This window comes from Leucoraja erinacea, chromosome 2 (assembly GCF_028641065.1).
Source record: "Leucoraja erinacea ecotype New England chromosome 2, Leri_hhj_1, whole genome shotgun sequence".
In the NCBI taxonomy this organism is placed as follows: domain Eukaryota; kingdom Metazoa; phylum Chordata; class Chondrichthyes; order Rajiformes; family Rajidae; genus Leucoraja; species Leucoraja erinaceus.
In genome coordinates this window covers 32,091,044-32,108,092 of record NC_073378.1, presented here as the reverse complement: position 1 = coordinate 32,108,092, position 17,049 = coordinate 32,091,044, and the positions used below count along the sequence as shown (strand labels likewise).

The 17,049-nt window shown below is 44.7% G+C and overlaps 1 protein-coding gene and 1 long non-coding RNA gene across 2 annotated transcripts; one reads left to right on the top strand and one right to left on the bottom strand.

Moving 5' to 3' along the window:
• Positions 1-4,486: 4,486 nt before the first annotated feature.
• Positions 4,487-7,873, bottom strand: LOC129708582 (activity-dependent neuroprotector homeobox protein 2-like; the record flags this gene model as incomplete). The annotated part of the gene is made up of 1 exon (XM_055654405.1): positions 4,487-7,873. A coding segment is annotated over one exon (2,058 nt), but the record flags the coding sequence as incomplete, so codon positions are not given.
• Positions 7,874-8,778: 905 nt separating this feature from the next.
• Positions 8,779-15,125, top strand: LOC129708579 (uncharacterized). Its single transcript, XR_008725373.1, has 3 exons — positions 8,779-9,050; positions 10,561-10,703; positions 14,568-15,125. It is a non-coding gene; the product is annotated as an uncharacterized LOC129708579 (long non-coding RNA).
• Positions 15,126-17,049: the final 1,924 nt, after the last annotated feature.

Genomic DNA, 17,049 nt, shown 5'->3' with positions numbered 1-17,049 from the left:
TATTTATCAACATCGTTCTCGGCAGATAAGTGTTAAAACGCACATCTCCCGATTCAGGGACAGTTTCTTCCCAGCTGTTATCAGGCAACTGAATCATCCTACCACAACAAGAGAGCAGTCCTGAATTACTATCCACCTCATTGGTGACCCTCGAACTATCCTTGACCGGACTTTGCTGCCTTTACCTTGCACTAAACGTTATTTCCTTATCATGTATCTGTACACTGTGAATGGCTCGATTGAAATCATGTATTGTCTTTCCGCTGACTGGACAGCACGCAACAAAAGCTTTTCACTGTATCTCGGTACACGTGACAATAAACTAAACTGAAACGGAGTTGAAAGGGGGAGGAAGTGAATGATACCGCAATGAATGAATATATATGACGTGTATAAAACATCTATCAAACATGAACATGTATAAAGTCATGAGAGGAATAGATCAGGTAGATGCACAGTCTCTTGCCCAGAGTAGGGGAATTGAGGACCAGAGGACCTAGGTTCAGGGTGAAGGGGAAAGGATTTAATAGAAATCCGAGTGGTAACTTTTTCTTATAAAGGGTGGTTGAATGAGAGGCTGGAGGAGGTAGTTGAGGAAGGTACTATAGCAACAGCTAAGGACGAATTAGACAGGTGCATGGATAGGACAGGTTTAGAGGGATATATGGGCCAAATGCAGGTTGGTGGGACTAGTGTAGATGGGACATGTTGGACGGTGTGGGCAAGATGGGCTGAAGGGTCTGTTTCCACGCTGGATGACTCGATGACACTACATGCCATTTCTTGGTTCACCTTCTGAATTTAAATAAAAAATGAAAGTTCCATGGAAAGAAAGATCATGAAAAATTGGAAGATAAACTGAAGGGGTAAAAAGAGGCAAGTGCATTTTATTGAAAAAAATCCAGCATTTTTTTCCCCTATGATTTACAAAAAGATGTACACTGTGATGCTGTTGCAATGAATCCCAACATTTCTCACCAATAACTTTGCAGTCCAGCTGAATCAGAGAAGGCGATCATAATTTTTGTTTTTTAACTTAGAGATATATTATAACATAATGCGGAAACAGGCCCTGCGGCCCAACGAGTCCGTGCCAACCAGCGATTCCCGCACACTAACGCTATCCTCCACACACTTGCGACAATTTACATTTATACCAAGCCAATTAACCTACAAACCTATACGGGTTGGAGTGTGGGAGGAAACTGGAGGACTTCTTTAGGTTCTTTAGGCATTAGCTTCCTTAGGTAAGTGAAGAGGAAAAAATGAAGATTGAAAATGGTGAAATTATTATGGGGAACAAGGAAATGGCAGATGAATTGCACAGGTACTTTGGATCCGTCTTCACTAAGAAGGACACAAGCAATCTTCCTGATGTACTAGCCAGAGGATATGGTGTGACGGAGGAACTGAAGGAAATCCACATTAGGCAGGAAATAGTGTTGGGTATACTGATGAGACTGAAGGCTGATAAATTCCCAGGACCTGATGGTCTGCACTCCAGGGTACTTAAGGAAGTGGCTCTAGAAATTGTGGACACATTGGTGATCATTTTCCAATGTTCTATAGATTCAGGATCAGTTCCTGTGGATTGGAGGGTAGCTAATGTTATCCTACTTTTTAAGAAAGGCAGGAGAGAGAAAACAGGGAATTATAGACCAGTTAGCCTGACATCGGTGGTGGGGAAAATGCTGGAGTCAATCATAAAAGATGAAATAGCGGCTCATTTGGATAGCAGTAACATGATCCGTCCGAGTCCGAGATTTACGAAGGGGAAATCATGTTTGACTAATCTTCTGGAATTTTTTGAGGATGTAGCTAGGAAAATGGACAAGGGAGAGCCAGTGGATGTAGTGTACCTGGACTTTCAGAAAGCATTTGATAAGGTCCCACATAGGAGATTAGTGGGCAAAATTAGGGCACACGGTATTAGTGGTAGGACATGGATAGAAAATTGATTGGCAGACAGGAAACAAAGAGTAGGGATTAATGGATCCCTTTCAAAACGGCAGGCAATAACTAGTGGGGTACCACAAGGCTTGGTGCTGGAACCGCAGCTATTTACAATATATATTAATGATTTAGATGAAGGGACTACAAGTAACATTAGCAAATTTGGAGATGACAAAAAGTTAGGTGGCAGTGTGAACTGTGAGGATGCTTTGAGAATGCAGGGTGACTTGGATAGGTTGGGTGAGTGGGCAGATGTAGTTTAATGTGGATAAATGTGAGGTTATCCACATTGGTAGCAAAAGCAAGAAGACAGATTATTATCTGAATGGTGTCAAGTTGGGAAATGGGGAAGTACAACGGGATCTGGGGGTCCTTGTACATCAGTCATTGAAAGTAAGCATGCAGGTACAGCAGGCAGTGAAGAAAGTGAATGGCATGTTGGCCTTCATAACAAGAGTAGTTGAGTATAGGAGCAAAGAGGTCCATCTGTAGTTGTACAGGGCCATAGTGAGACCATATCTGGAGTATTGTGTGCAGTTTTGCTCTCCAAATTTGAGGAAGGACATTCTTGCTATTGAGGGAGTGTAGTGTAGGTTTACAAGGTTAATTGCCGGGATGGCAGGACTGTCATATGTTGAGAGAATGGAGCGACTGGGCTTGTATACTCTGGAATTTAGAAGGATGAGAGGATATCTTATTGAAACATATAAAATGATTAAGTTTTTGGACATGCTAGAGGCATGAAACATGTTCCTGATGTTGGGGGAGTCCAGAACCAGTGGCCACAGTTTAGTTTAACAATAAGGGTTAAGCCAATTAGAACGGAGATGAGGAAACACTTTTTCACACAGAGAGTTGTGAGCCTGTGGAATTCTCTACATCAGAGGGCAATGGAGGCCGGTTCTCTGGATACTATCAAGAGAGAGCTAGGCAGGGCTCTTGAAGATAGCGGAGTCAGGGGATATGGGGAGAAGGCAGGAATAGGGTACTGATTGTGGATGATCAGCCATGATCACATTGAATGTCTTGAAGGGCTAAATGGCCTACTCCTGTACCTATTGTCTATTGACCCGGAGAAAACCCACGCAGGTCAGGGGGAGAACATACAATCTCCATGCAGACTGGCACCCATAGTCAGGATCGAACCCAGGTCTATGTCTCTGTAAAGCAGCAACTCTAGTGCTGCGCTACTGTGCCATATAATTCAAGTGCACAGGAGGAACATTTTCTTGCAATAATTGGTGGAGTATTTAAATATTACATCCTCTTCAATTAAATGTTGGGAAAGCTCCAATCAGCTGGCTGTAATAAATAATAACTCACCGATTGGAAATGGACAGTTCAGGCCAAACACACCAGCAGAAAATTAACAAAATCCTGCAGTTTGGAAACAGCACTTAAAAGTTAGATTTGAGATTTTGTCCCTCATTTCAGGCATCCAATCAGATATAGATTCTTGGTTAGCACGGGTGACAGCAGTTATGTGGAGAAGGGGTTAGGAGGGAGAGATAGATCAGCCATGATTGAATGGTGGAATAGACTTGATGGGCCGAATGGCCTAATTCTACTCCTATTCCTTATGACAATTTAAAAGCATTAAATCAATAACAAGTTACCTAGTAATTTTGAAATGCTGAGGTGTGCAATATTGTAACCAGAATGCATTCTATGGTTATTTACTAGTATTAGCATTTAATAAAATTGCTAATAGTGTTTAGGTTAGAGATACAGATATTGGTTAAATATACCGTTCGGCAACTGAGTCCACACCGACCAGTTCTCCCCCGCACATTGACACTATCCTACGCACACGACGAACAATTTAACTGAAGCCAATTAAACGCCAATCATGTATGTTTTTGGAGCGTGGGAGGAATCCGGAGATTCCAGAAAAATCCCACGCTATCACAGGGGGAATGTAAAACTCCGTACAGACAGTACCCATAATCAGGTTCAAACCCGGGCGGGTCTCAGGCGCTGTAAGGCAGAAACTCTACATGGGGTGGGGGAGGGAAAGATAGCTAAAACTTTATGAACAATTCAAGATAAATCTTAGTAATGTAACAGACTCTGTTCTTTAAACAAACTAGAATTTAAGTGGAAAATTGCTCAATGTGCAATTACAGCAATTTTAAAATGAGAAACCACTGAAAAGACCTGCCAGTTACAGTTCACGATGTTTTCAATATTTAGTCCCCTCCATAATTTGAAAGTGGTCCCGGGTTTGATCCAGACTGTCTGTACGGTGCTGTCTGTACGGAGTTTGTACGTTCTCCCCGTGACATGCTTAAGTTTTGTTCTGAGATCTCAGGTTTCCTCCCATACTCCAAAGTTGTACAGGTTTGTAGGTAAATTGGCTTGGTATAAATGTAAATTGTCCCATAGTGTATGTGTAGGGTAGTGTTAATGTTTGGGCATCGCTGGTCGGTTTGGTCTTGACGGGCCGCAGGGCCTGTTCCCACGCTGTATCTCTAAACTAAAAACTAGAAAGAAATTAGTTTTGAAAAATAACTTAGGACTAATTGTTGAATGATGAACTGTGATTTTTTTTTAATCATTTGTGAAATGAACTACAAAATTGTAATAGTGAAAAGAAGAGGAACTACAAAATTGTGATAGTGAAAAGCAGACAAGGCATCCTAAGCCGAAATTGATCAAGAACATTGGAAAAATGGACTAGGCAATGTCAAAAAATAATCCAAGATGGCGCCCAACAAAGAAGCAGATCTACAATCAGATTACAATCGTTGCACCCATTACACTGTAAATGGTTCGATTGTAATCGCGTATTGTCTTTCTGCTGACTCTATAAGCACGCAACAAAAAGCTTTTCACTGTACATCTGACAATATACTAAACTGAAAGAGGCAACTTTGCAGCAGGTTTGACCGAATAAACTGTACTTCTCACCCTCCTTTTCATGTTTCAAACAAACATTAAGAAACTGCAAAGGCAGGAACTTTGTAAATTGGGCAGAGCAAAAGTCACAGTGTTATTGACATTAAATTCATCCTCCAACACATATAGCAAAGCTCATCGTGAACCTGTGCTTAATACCAATATATCCCTTTCTACCTGAATGCAAGTTTACATTTCATTTTGCAAACCGCACTGCATCCATGTAAAGTGGCTGTAAATAAACACAATAACATTTTTGGCTTTAAGCAGGATTTCGAGTTAAACCTTTGTATTTAGATTCATCTTGATCTCGAGCTTCCAGCCACAAGGAATCATGACCAGTATGGCAAAAGAAGCGTCCCCTAAAGCAAAATGCCATGAACAATTTGATTGTCTTCCAGTATAGATTAGTCCATGTATTTGTACCCTATGACCAAGGTGGACACTCATGTCAAAACTAAAGATAGACACAAAATGCTGCAGTAACTCAGCTGGACAGGCAGCATCACTGGAGAAAAGGAATGGGTGGGTGACATCTCGGGTCGAGACCCTTCTTCAGACTGGAGAATGGAGCAGTGTCTCGACCTGAAATGTCACCCATTCTTTCGAGTTACTCCAGCATTGTGTGTCCATCTTCGGTGCACAACTTCACCAATGGAGTCTGGACAAAGTTTACACAATAATCTACAGTATCACTGTCAAAGTCATTCATTTTCAGGATTTGGAAGGATGGACAGTTATAATCCAAAGATAGACACAAAATGCTGGAGTTAGCCAGCGGGACAGGCAGCATCTCTGGAGAGAATGAATGGATGACTTTCGGGTTGAGATCCTTCTTCAGAAACGTCACCCACCCATTCCTTCTCTCCAGAGACGCTGCCTGTCCCGCTGAGTTACTCCAGCATTTTGTGTCTTACCTTAAGTGGAAACCAGGATCGGCAGTTCCCTCCTACGCAAGCCATAACTAACTTCTATTCGGCTTTCTGCTTGTTCCCCCAAAATCAAATCTGAGCCCGTGCTTTACTTTCTTCAGTTCCGACATGTTGAATCCTAAAAGCACAAAAGGTTTGTCCTTCATTGCTTTCAAGCACGACCCCCGTTTTGTGTCAAAGACGAGGACAACGTCGTTCTTCTTCAGGGACAGGACTGAAGATAACAGGTCGATCTCCTTATTGCTCGGGTAAGGTTGCTTGTGAAAATAGTCATTGAGGAACAGCTTTCGTTCTTTGTAGGGGCGATGGCCAAATCCTTTCGGGACTAGCGCCAGCACAGTAGATGGATCCGAAGAGGGCAAGGAGTGTGAAGTATTCGCCGTGTTACTCAGTGCTAAAGGAGAGACTTTAGAATAGACGGTGGCTACATCAGTCTTTAATCGTTTTGAAGCCGGCGGCGCTAAATTTCTTCCGTCGCCATTTGAAACCAGTTCAGCCCCCAATTCGCCGATTTCTGAAAACACACGCTTTGACAGCCCAGTGTCTTTTGGCAAAGTAACAGTTTGCATTTTATTAAGGCCCCTGCAGCGAAAAAGATGGAGAGAGATTGTTGATGCCGACATGTGGTCAGTGTACACAGCTTGACAGTAAATGCACTTAAACGAGGGTATCTTCAGTAGCGGATGAACAACAGGTGCCACGTGATGTTTCTCGTGCAAATGCATTTCGTATTGCAAACCACGAAAATGATTCCAACAGAAAGGACACCCTGAACTTGGTGGCCCCGGGGTTACAGCCTCTGCAATGATGTCTACCTGCTCTGCCTTGTGCCTGCACACCTCGATTACTAAAGGCGCGTGAGGAGAGGACATTTTGCTTGGAATGAGGGTCAGGTGGATGTCGTTGGGACCCATTTCATCTTCTGGTAACGTGATAGTCAAGTTAAAGCCGCCTTCTTTGCTTTGGTTGGAGGACGAGGCTCCGTCTTTGTTGTTTTCCACCACTTGGATCCTCAGCCCAGCGTGCGAGAACTTGGTGTGCGCGGTAAACTTGGCCAGATCGTAGAAGGTTTGCGAGCAGAACAAGCAGGTCAGGCCATGCATTAGCAGATGGCAAAACAGTTGGTTTTCGTGTACGTAACACTCACAGAACAGACACTTGCAGATGTGGGCGCCGGCCCTCTGTAGGTAGTTGGCACAGGCCACGACCTTCTCAGGCCTGTTGTTGTTGGCCCTGTGCGCGGTGGCGATGTGGTTGTCGTAGGCGCTGAGCGGTAACAGTGAGCTGCAGAAGGAGCAGCTCTTCCACTGTTGGGCTCTGGTGACGGGCGCCGGCGGCAGATTTAGAGCAAGTTCCGCGGGCATCGACGGCGCCGGTTCCCGCTCCACGGCGGCAACTGCGATCACCGAGGGCTCTTGCTGGGGAACGCACGGCGCTTGATTCGACCGGTCGATATGAAGTGGCAATTGCGTGGCGGAGAGCACGCCTGGTTTGTTGCTGCTGCTGGTCGCAGTGGGAGCAACAGGCAAGGCGAACTGAACTGGAGTTATGAGGGTGTAGGCAGGTAAGCCGTTGGCGTCTTTCCCGCTCTGAATTAGATGCTCAATCGTCGGCAAATTCCCTGGAATACTGGTGGGTCTGGCCGCCCGGTCAATGGTCAATCCCTGCGGCATGAGGAATGCCCGAGGCAGCGCCCTGATGGCAAGGTTGCTCTGGCCCATCTGAAAGGTGGCAGGCAGCAGGTTAACCTGGCCTGGCTTTGGGAGTCCGCCAGGGCCGCTCACTGGGATCAAAGCGTTCAAGGCCGGAGTCATTGAGCCCAAAGACACCGGAGTGAAATTCTGCGGGAGGGCCAAGACATTGAGCGACGCCGGCACCGGGATGGGAGAGAGTACGCTGGTGATGACCGGCAGAGGAGGCTGTGGTGGCGGCGCGGTGTTCACCGTGGAGGCGGCCTGCTTCACGCACGTCAGCGCCGGGCCTTGCAGTCCGATGATGTTCAGAGCCGACCCGGCGGCTTGAGCTCCGGAGAGCATTTGCCCAGCTGGCCTGATGCTACACGGCGACGGCGCGTTGGTCTTGCTCAAAGATCATAGAAGGCCCCGATAGACAACGCCTGCGAAATCCAACGGACTGAGGTGGAGGACGCAACCGAACAAAACTGAACGTCCGCCATTCCAGGAACCCGACTTCCGTTAAGCCGCTCGCAGTGTATTGTGGGGGATAGTGCTGGGCAGCCAACGGTCACGCAACGAGCGCGGGACTCACGCAACGAGCGCGTAACTGACGCATCGAGCGCGGGACTCACGCAACGAGCGCGGGACCACGCAACGAGCGCGTAACAGACGCAACGAGCGCGTAACTGACGCATCGAGCGCCTCGCGCAGCCTGAGCGCGGGATTCAGGCTGATCACAGAATATTTGGCGCTCAAAAAAATATATAAAGAAAGTCACGTAAGATTCAATTCGCCCAAGGCTTCCAGATCTCCTCCACACTCACCAATGAGAATAGTTTTCAGTCGGCGGGTTTCCCGTAAAGAACGAGCAATTTGATTGTCTTAAGGATTTGAGTACTAGGAGCAGGGAGGTTCTACTGCAGCAGGGACTGAGACGCAACTGGAGTATTGCGCGGGTCTCCAAATCTGAGGAAGGACATTATTGCCATAGAGCGAGTGCAGAGACTGTTCACCAGACTGATTCCTGGGATGTCAGGACTGTCGTATGAAGAAAGACTGGATAGACTTGGTTTATACTCTCTAGAATTTAGAAGATTGAGAGGGGATCTTATAGAAACTTACAACATTCTTAAGGGGTTGGACAGGCTAGATGCAGGAAGATTGTTCCCGATGTTAGGGAAGTCCAGGACAAGGGGTCACAGCTTCAGGATAAAGGGGAAATCTTTAAAACCGAGATGAGAAGAACTTTTTTCACACAGAGAGTGGTGAATCTCTGGAACTCTGCCCAGAGGAAGGCTTCCAGTTCATTGGCTATATTTAAGAGGGAGTTAGATGTGGCCCTTGTGGCTAAGGGGATCAGAGGGTATGGAGAGAAGGCAGGTACGGGATACTGAGTTGGATGATCAACCATGATCATATTGAATGGCGTTGCAGGCTCGAAGGGCCGAATGGCCTACTCCTGCACCTAATTTCTATGTTTCTATGTTAAGCACATTGCACGCTATTTAAAATGGCAAGTGTTTAAGAAAGAACTGCAGATAGCGTTGTTACAAAACCTACCATCAGCCGCGCTACAAATCTGCCCCAGCCGGTGCGTGCGATTCTGGAGGCTTTGTGTATGTGTGTGTGGTGGGTGGGTGGGGGGGAATTAAAATGAAGGTTTGTATTGATTGTCAGAGAGGGGTTTCCTCGGGCTGCTATCTGATGAAGAAAAATCGTTCACGTTTCCGTTCGCGGGTTTAAAAAAAAAAATTGCTGTACCATTGCGTCTCTGTATTAAACTTAAACACGACTAAAAAAGCCTTCACCGCCTTCAACATAGCGGATCGCAATATCAGGACAAAACGAAAGGCATGTCGTTTATTTAACATATTATTTTGCTTTTTGGTGTGACTTTATTTTAATCTTATGATGCGAAAATTTTATTTAGGCCCCATACGAATCGACCATGTCTTGCCTGTCGATATGGGCTTAAATTTATGGCAACGGCAACATTCCAATCGATCACATTCCAGAAACATCCACTCTCAAGATAATCAAAATCATAATTTGTTTTTGGACAATCATGTCATAAGAGCATCTAAATCATCTATATTTTGTGTTATTATCTATCCATGATCAATATTTTCAATATATTGTTGGGTATTGACTATTTGTTTTAGCGTTTAACATTATCATTTCTACCTTTTTTTCTAAAACTGCAAATAATAACTTGTTTCTGTTAATGCTGTTCAGTGTTTTTTTTCTTTACTTTTGTCTCCGGAGAAGAAATGCAAAATTGTCAATCCAAATGCCCAGCAAAAGAGACTAATTTAGGCAGCATTCGCAGAGATTATCCGAATTTGGACTACTCCAAATGTGATGCTCTACAGGACATTCTTAATGGGAAAGTAGTGGGCAGAAAGGCATGTCATTGCGTGGTTTGAAGATCAAAAACCTGTGGTTTACAATGCCAAAATTGAAAAGTTGGGAAAAACAAGGTGTACAGAGTTGCTTATTGGTTACAATCTGAGGAGTATGATGATGCTACTGATTATGATATGCGAATGTACCAGCTAGCAACTGATCTTCTCCATAAAGACTTGGTCTATTGCTGGAAATTGTAATTTATTTACCTATCTGTTATGGACTTACAGCATATAATACAATAATATTAAAGTTCTGATCTTGGGAATATCACTTTTCAAGGCAGTCTGGGTGTTTATTACTATTTCTGTCACAACGGTCACTTTTGTAATTAGCTACAATTAGGTAAATAACTAATTGTATGCTTCAATTTGAGGTCATCCAAGTAAGATGTTTCATATTTGTTTCAGAATGCTTCAATCTATAATTGAAATTTTCATTCAGTTCTCTTAATTTTTAAGAAAGTTATGGGCTTTTGACCGTTCTCGATCACAGCTTTTGTGTTAAGTCAGTGGAAAAGCAATAGGGAACGAGATGCTACTTTCCGAGTAGGAAAACGGCCATAACTTTTTCAATACTGAAGATATGACAGTGAATCGGGTATCAAATTAAAGTTCTTTTTGTGCTTTATCTGATGGGATAAATTACAGGCTTATTTTTTAAAATCTCAACATTTTGTAACATTCCTACTACAGATGCTGGAAAAATCAAAGGTAGACAAAAAAAGGCTGGAGAAACTGGCAATGTAACTGCAGTACTAATGATTCCATTTGACATCCATGCCACCAAAATCTGCAGGTGCTGGAAATACAAAATAAAGCAAAAAAATGTTTTAGAGGTGAGTAAAAACCATGACGGGAATATATAAGGTGTATGCATAGTCTTTTTCCCGGGATATGTGATCTCCCCTTCTACCTCTCCTGCCATCCCTCTTCCTACTCCTATACTCCATTCCATCTCATCCCCCAGCACTCCCTCCCCTCCTCTTCACCTTCTCTCCTCTTTACCCTCTGTCTTCTTGCCCCTCTCCTCCCACTCCTTTCCCCTACCTTCAGTCCCTCCATAACCCCTCTCCACTCCCTACCCCCTTGTCTCACTCTATCCCCCTCCTCCCCCACTCCTCACCTGCCCCCTACTCTCCCCCCCCGCCCTCCCCACTCCCCACCTCTCCCTCTATTCCCCCCCCCCCTCCTCTCCCTATATCAGGGCTGCCAGGGCTTGCATTTCATGAAATTCTCAAGCTCTCACGCTGATCACAAATTTCTCATGCTCAAATTTTTAATAAATGAATAGAGTCATGAACTATTCAATGCGCCCAAGGCTTCCAGATCTCCTCCACACTCACCAATGAGAATAGTTTTCTGTCGGCGGGTTTCCATAAAGAACAAACAATTTAATTGTATTAGACTCTTAAGCACACGATTTAAAATGGCAAACTGCTGTACATTTGACATTCATGGAACCAAAAATCTGCAGGTGGTGGAAATTCAAAATAAAGCAAAACTTGTTTTAGAGGCGAGTAAAAACCATGAGGGGAATATATAAGGTGAATGCATAGTATTTTACCCTGGATATGTGATTCAAGAACTAGAGGGCATTGGTTTAAAGCAGGGCTGTCAAACTACCGGCCCACGGGATGATTTGGGGGAAAAAAAAGTAGTTTAGTTTCTCCCCTGCAGATGGTATGATAGGTGAGACAGGGCCCCCACCCCCCCCCCCCCCCCCCCCCCCCCCCCCCCCGAGGCACCCTCCCCACCCTCACCTCCGGCAGCTCTGTGCCCATCGGCCGCTCTGTCCACACCCCATGGGGTGAGAGGGGGCATCGAGTCTCGGGCTAAGGCTCCACTCCGATGCCTGACTCCCGGGTCACTGACCCCCACCTCCCCCTGACCCCAGCTGGACACGGAGCGCCTGGGCCCGCCCGCATTCCCGGGGGGGAGGGATGCTCCTCGGGCATCACCAATTCTCCGCTCACTCCGGATGTTGTCGCCGCTTCACTCACACACACACACACACACACACACACACACACACACACACACACACACACACACACACACACACACACACACACACACACACACACACACACACACACACACACACACACACATTGGCACACACACACATTGGCACACACACACACATTGGCACACACAAGGTTTAAAAAGATATGGGCCAAATGGGACTAGTTTAGATGGGGCAACTTGATCTGCATGAACAAGTTGGGATAAAGGGCCTGTTTCCATGCTGTAAGACTACGACACATTGTAGAAAGGGTACAGTTGCTCTGGAGAGGATCCAGGGGCGATTTATGGACATATTAGCAGGACTGGAATTTTTTTTTCACTTTGAAGAAAGATTTGATAACTGGGGTTGTATTCTCTGCAGCAAAAGAGGTGAAGGAAAGACTTAGTTGAGATGAATAATATTATGACAATAGGACCTATTTCGCTTAACAAAGAGTGTAGGAAGGAACTGCAGATGCTGGTTTGAACTGAAGATAGACGCTAAAAACTGGAATAACTCGGCAGGACAGGCAGCATCTCTGGAGAGAAAGAATGGGTGATGTTTCAGGTCAAGACCTTCAGACTGAAGAGGTTGAAAACCAGCCATAAAAGACAATGACTAGAGATGTGTGTTATCCAACTAAGGGCAGAAATCAGAATCATGTGTTCATCTTTATTGACATGATACCATAATAAATATATCACAGAAAAAATAATTTAATGGGGTGGCACGGTGGAGCAGCAGTAGAGTTGCTGCCTTACAGCACCACAGACCCAGATGTGATCCTGACTACAGGTGCTATCTGTACAGAATTTGTACATTCTCCCTATGATCACATGGGTTTTCTCTGGATATTCCGGTTTCTCCCACATCCGAACGATGTGCAGGTTTGTAGGTTAATTGGCTTCTGTAAATTGTCCCTGGCGTGTAGGATGGAACTGGTTGCCGGTCAGTGTGGACTAGGTGAGCTGAAGGGCCTGTTTCCATATATATATATATATATATTTTACATATCTTAATTTCATTGAACCATATACGATTGAATATGTGGCATTATTTTTGTCTTGTTTCTAGTCAAAGGGTAAGGTTGATTGATTTATTTGTGCAGAACATTGATGAAGTCCGACTCTTGACTTGCTTCTCTGTGTTTTTTCATATATATTTATTATATATATATATAATCTCTGATTTCCATACACCTGTTGATCAGAGCCTGGCTCTACTGTGGAATGTAATTTAGCCTAACCTTATTCATACCTAATCCAATTTAAAGCATAAATGTTGCATTCAAGTGTAAGTTAAAAGACTCACTACAGTATGCACCAGATTGCACAATTTCAAGCTGAAAATGCAAAAGCTCCCAATACCCCCCCCCCACCCATCCTTCCCCACTCTCCCTCATGGAGCCGTCGGAGGGGAAGGGAAAGGCTGAGATTGCGGCCTTTAATTATGTTTATTGTTATTATTTATCTGATACGTTGGAGCTCCGCTTGGGCAGTGCACCTGAAATTCCGCTGTATGTATTTACAATGACAATAAAGTGTATTATTATTATTATCCCACCCCCACAATGGAAATCACGATGCTTAAAAAAAATGGAATTCTCAATGAAAACCGCGTTTTTCCTTTAACAAAACCTAAACACAATGTTAGCTGTTAATTAATTGATTAAAACTGATTTTTTTTAATGTAAATGAGATTTGGGGTCCCATTGTGACGTCATTGTGAATGAAAACATTTGATTAAAACTGATTTTTTTTTTTTTAATCGCGATTGTTTTATGTAAATGAGATTCAGGATCCCATTGTGATGCCGAACGTTGCTGAAGGGCAGGGCAAGTGGAAAAGTGGTTTGAAAAGTGTTTTTTGTAAAGTTTAAAATGTCAATAATTTGTAAAATATAACATCAATCCAATCGAAACATGTCATTTACATCCCAGGACAATTATGAGTAAGATGGGCTAAAAATTGTGGCGCTATCGTGTACTGTTTTGGCACGGTATTTTGGGTTTCACATCCAAGCTCGCACGCACGCATACAAACAAGATGAGAGTTTTAGTAATATACTAGACTAAGTGGGACGCAATATTCCACCTCTCCACCACTTCCTATATTGGTGGCCAGTGGGAGTTGGGGGGACGGGGGGACTTTCTGGAGCGCTAGTATGGGTGTTGTGGGCTGAAGGGACTGGTTCTCCAAAGGGCTAGTATGGACATTGTGGGCCAAATGGATTATTGGGGTGGCAGCTCAGTCACTCAAGCCTGATGTGCTGGCAGCTCACTCACGGCTGGTGGGCGAGCAGTTGACTCACGGCTATTCCTTGAAATTCCATTTCAAGCAGGGTGCAAGGCCACCAAATTCAAGTGCAGTTTCATACCACTTCAAGCAGAGTGCAAGGCCACTGAATTCAAGTGCAGTTTCATACCACTTCAAGCAGGGTGCAAGGCCACCGAATTCAAGTGCCGTTTCATACCACTTCAAGCAGGACACGGAATTCAAATGCAGTCTCCTCCCACTTCAAGCAGGGTGCAAGGCCACCACATTCAAATGCAGTTTCATACCATTTCAACCAGGGTGAAAACGCCATAAAACCACACTAAACGCCACACTCACAGTTTAGTAGACTTTCAGTGTGTTGAGTTAATTCACAGCTCAGACAGTGTTGTGACCTCTCCCTCCCCCATCTTGCAAAGAAGGAGCCACACCCACACTTCTGGGTTTTATAATCCCTCCCACGGGAAGTGATTATAAACTAATAAGTGAATCGGAGAAAGGAAAGAAACGAAAGAAAGATGAAAGGAAAAAGAAAAGAAAAGAAAGAATTTCGAAAATTATACAAAAAAGAAAGAAGAAAAACCGCTGAACTAACGAAGAAGTGAAAGAAAAAAGTGGAGATATCCCACTACTCTTCCCTACACCCGCTCACCCGACCTAGCGTCGGTTTTGAATTTGTGTTCAACCATTCTGTTGTGGAAGAAATTCAATAAAAGGAGACCATATTTTGGAAAATTGATCTGATTTGTCAGGCAAAACAAGCCTTATTTTTTCTAAATGTAGTGTCTCGGTCATTTCTGTGATCCACATCTTCACTGTGGGAACTGTTACCTTTTTCCAGAATTTAAGTATAAGTTTTTTCGCAGTTATTAAACTGTAGTCAAGGAAGTGTCTTTGGAATATCGTTGACTTAGGGCAGCCCTCTGACATTCTTAATATTATTAATTTTGAATCTGACTCCAATTGAATTTTGAGTGTTTTAGAAATGGTATTGAATACACTTTTATTTTTCATTGATGGGAAGAATCCTCTGCACCTGATGAGCGGAGGGGGACTAAGATGGTAAAAAATCACAGCAGTAAGTGGTAGCGTTTTATCTAAAATCAATGTACAGTGCAAACAGGAAGTTGTCAAGTTTCCTCCACCAACAGCCATTTGCAATGCTTCACTTCAAACCAACCCACCAACAGCCATTTGCAGTGCTTCACTTCAAACCAACCCACCACCACCACCAACAGCCATTTGCAGTGCTTCACTTGAAACCAACCAACCAACCACCGCCAACAACAACCATTTGCAGTGCTTCACTTCAAACCAACCAACCACATTTTCATTTGCAAACCACATTAAGGGCTCACAAGGTCAGTAAAACCACACTCACAATCTAGTAGACATGTGTTCAGTATTATTCACAGCTCACACTGAGAGACGTGACTCTCTCGCTTCCCCCATCTTGCAGAGACTGACTGAGCACTCAACACCTCCGGGTTTTAGTCCCTTCGGAAGAGAATCTCAACATTTTTTAAACACTAATAACTCTTTTATTTTTCATTGATGGGAAAAATCCTCTTGTCCTGCACAGCGGAGGGGGGCGCTGAATAAGATGGCCAAAAATCACAGCCAGAATGCCAGTGTTTTTTCTAAAATCAATATACAGAACAACAGGAAGTGGTCAAGATCAGGCTTTTAATGATATAGTCATACGAGCCCAAGTGGGGCCTGTTGGGCCTCATTCCCCAAACCAATAATCCACCACTCACCCGGGGGTGGCGTCGAAGGAAAGTTCTGTAGTTTTTTTTGTAAAACATTGCGGGGCGGTGTCAGCGCTCCCCGGAGACAATGAATGGACTCGACTTGGGTCCCCGGAGCCAATCAATCTTTCCCATGTGGGGGGAGGGTGGTAATTTTAGCGCCATCGTGTACCGTTTTCGCGTATCACGTGGGATCATAAATATAGATAGATAGAAACAAGATTCAAGGTCAAGGTTGCATTTATTGTCACTGTACCAATTGGTACAGCGAGATTTGGGTTACCATACAGTTATACAAATAAAAAGAACACAACTCATGATAGAATTTAGCATGAACATCCCCACACAGCAGAATCAATGTTTCCCACTGTTCAGTCATCTTCCTTTTTGTTCACCCGTGGCCGGGGCCTATTGAGGCCTCCGCAGTCGCCGCAATGGCGGCCTGATGTTTCAGGCCCTTGTGCCGGATGATAGAACTCCGGCGTCGGACGAACATTCTCAGCGGCTTGGAGTTCCGAATCGGCCGCTTCCTACCGGAGACAGTGGCTACCGAAGTCCACAGGCTGAGCTGGGCGGAGCTCCAACACGGTAATCCTTGGCGAAAGATCCCAGCGCCCCACGTTGTTAAAGTCAGCGCCGCCCACAGCTGGAAGCTCCGCAGACCACAGCTCCACGGTGTCAAAGTCAACAGTCCCAGCACTCCGGAGCTCCAACACGCCGACCCTGGTAAGGCATCGCTCAGTCCGCGATGGTACTTCAGTGCTGTGCCGCTGCTGAAGCCGAAGCTCTGGTCGGTCTCCGGCAGGAAAGGCTGCGCCAATCCAGATGGTAGGCCGCGAGGAGGGGGCGAAGTTGCGGCTCGGAGGAAAGAGGCATCCTCGACCAGGTAGTGACTGAGAAAAAGTTTCATCCTTCCCCCCCCATCCCCCACCTAAAAAGACTAAAAGACCTCCATAACAAAACTTTATGACAGACTAAAAAATAAAAAAAAGATGAAAGGACGAACAGCTGCAGGGGAGGCTACCATACTCAACAGCACCCCCTTCCGATGAGAGTTTTAGTAATATATGAGACCAAATGGGACTTGTTGGATCCCTGACACACGGGAGGCCTGGTCCCCCAACGCAACACGTTCCCTCAACGCAATGTT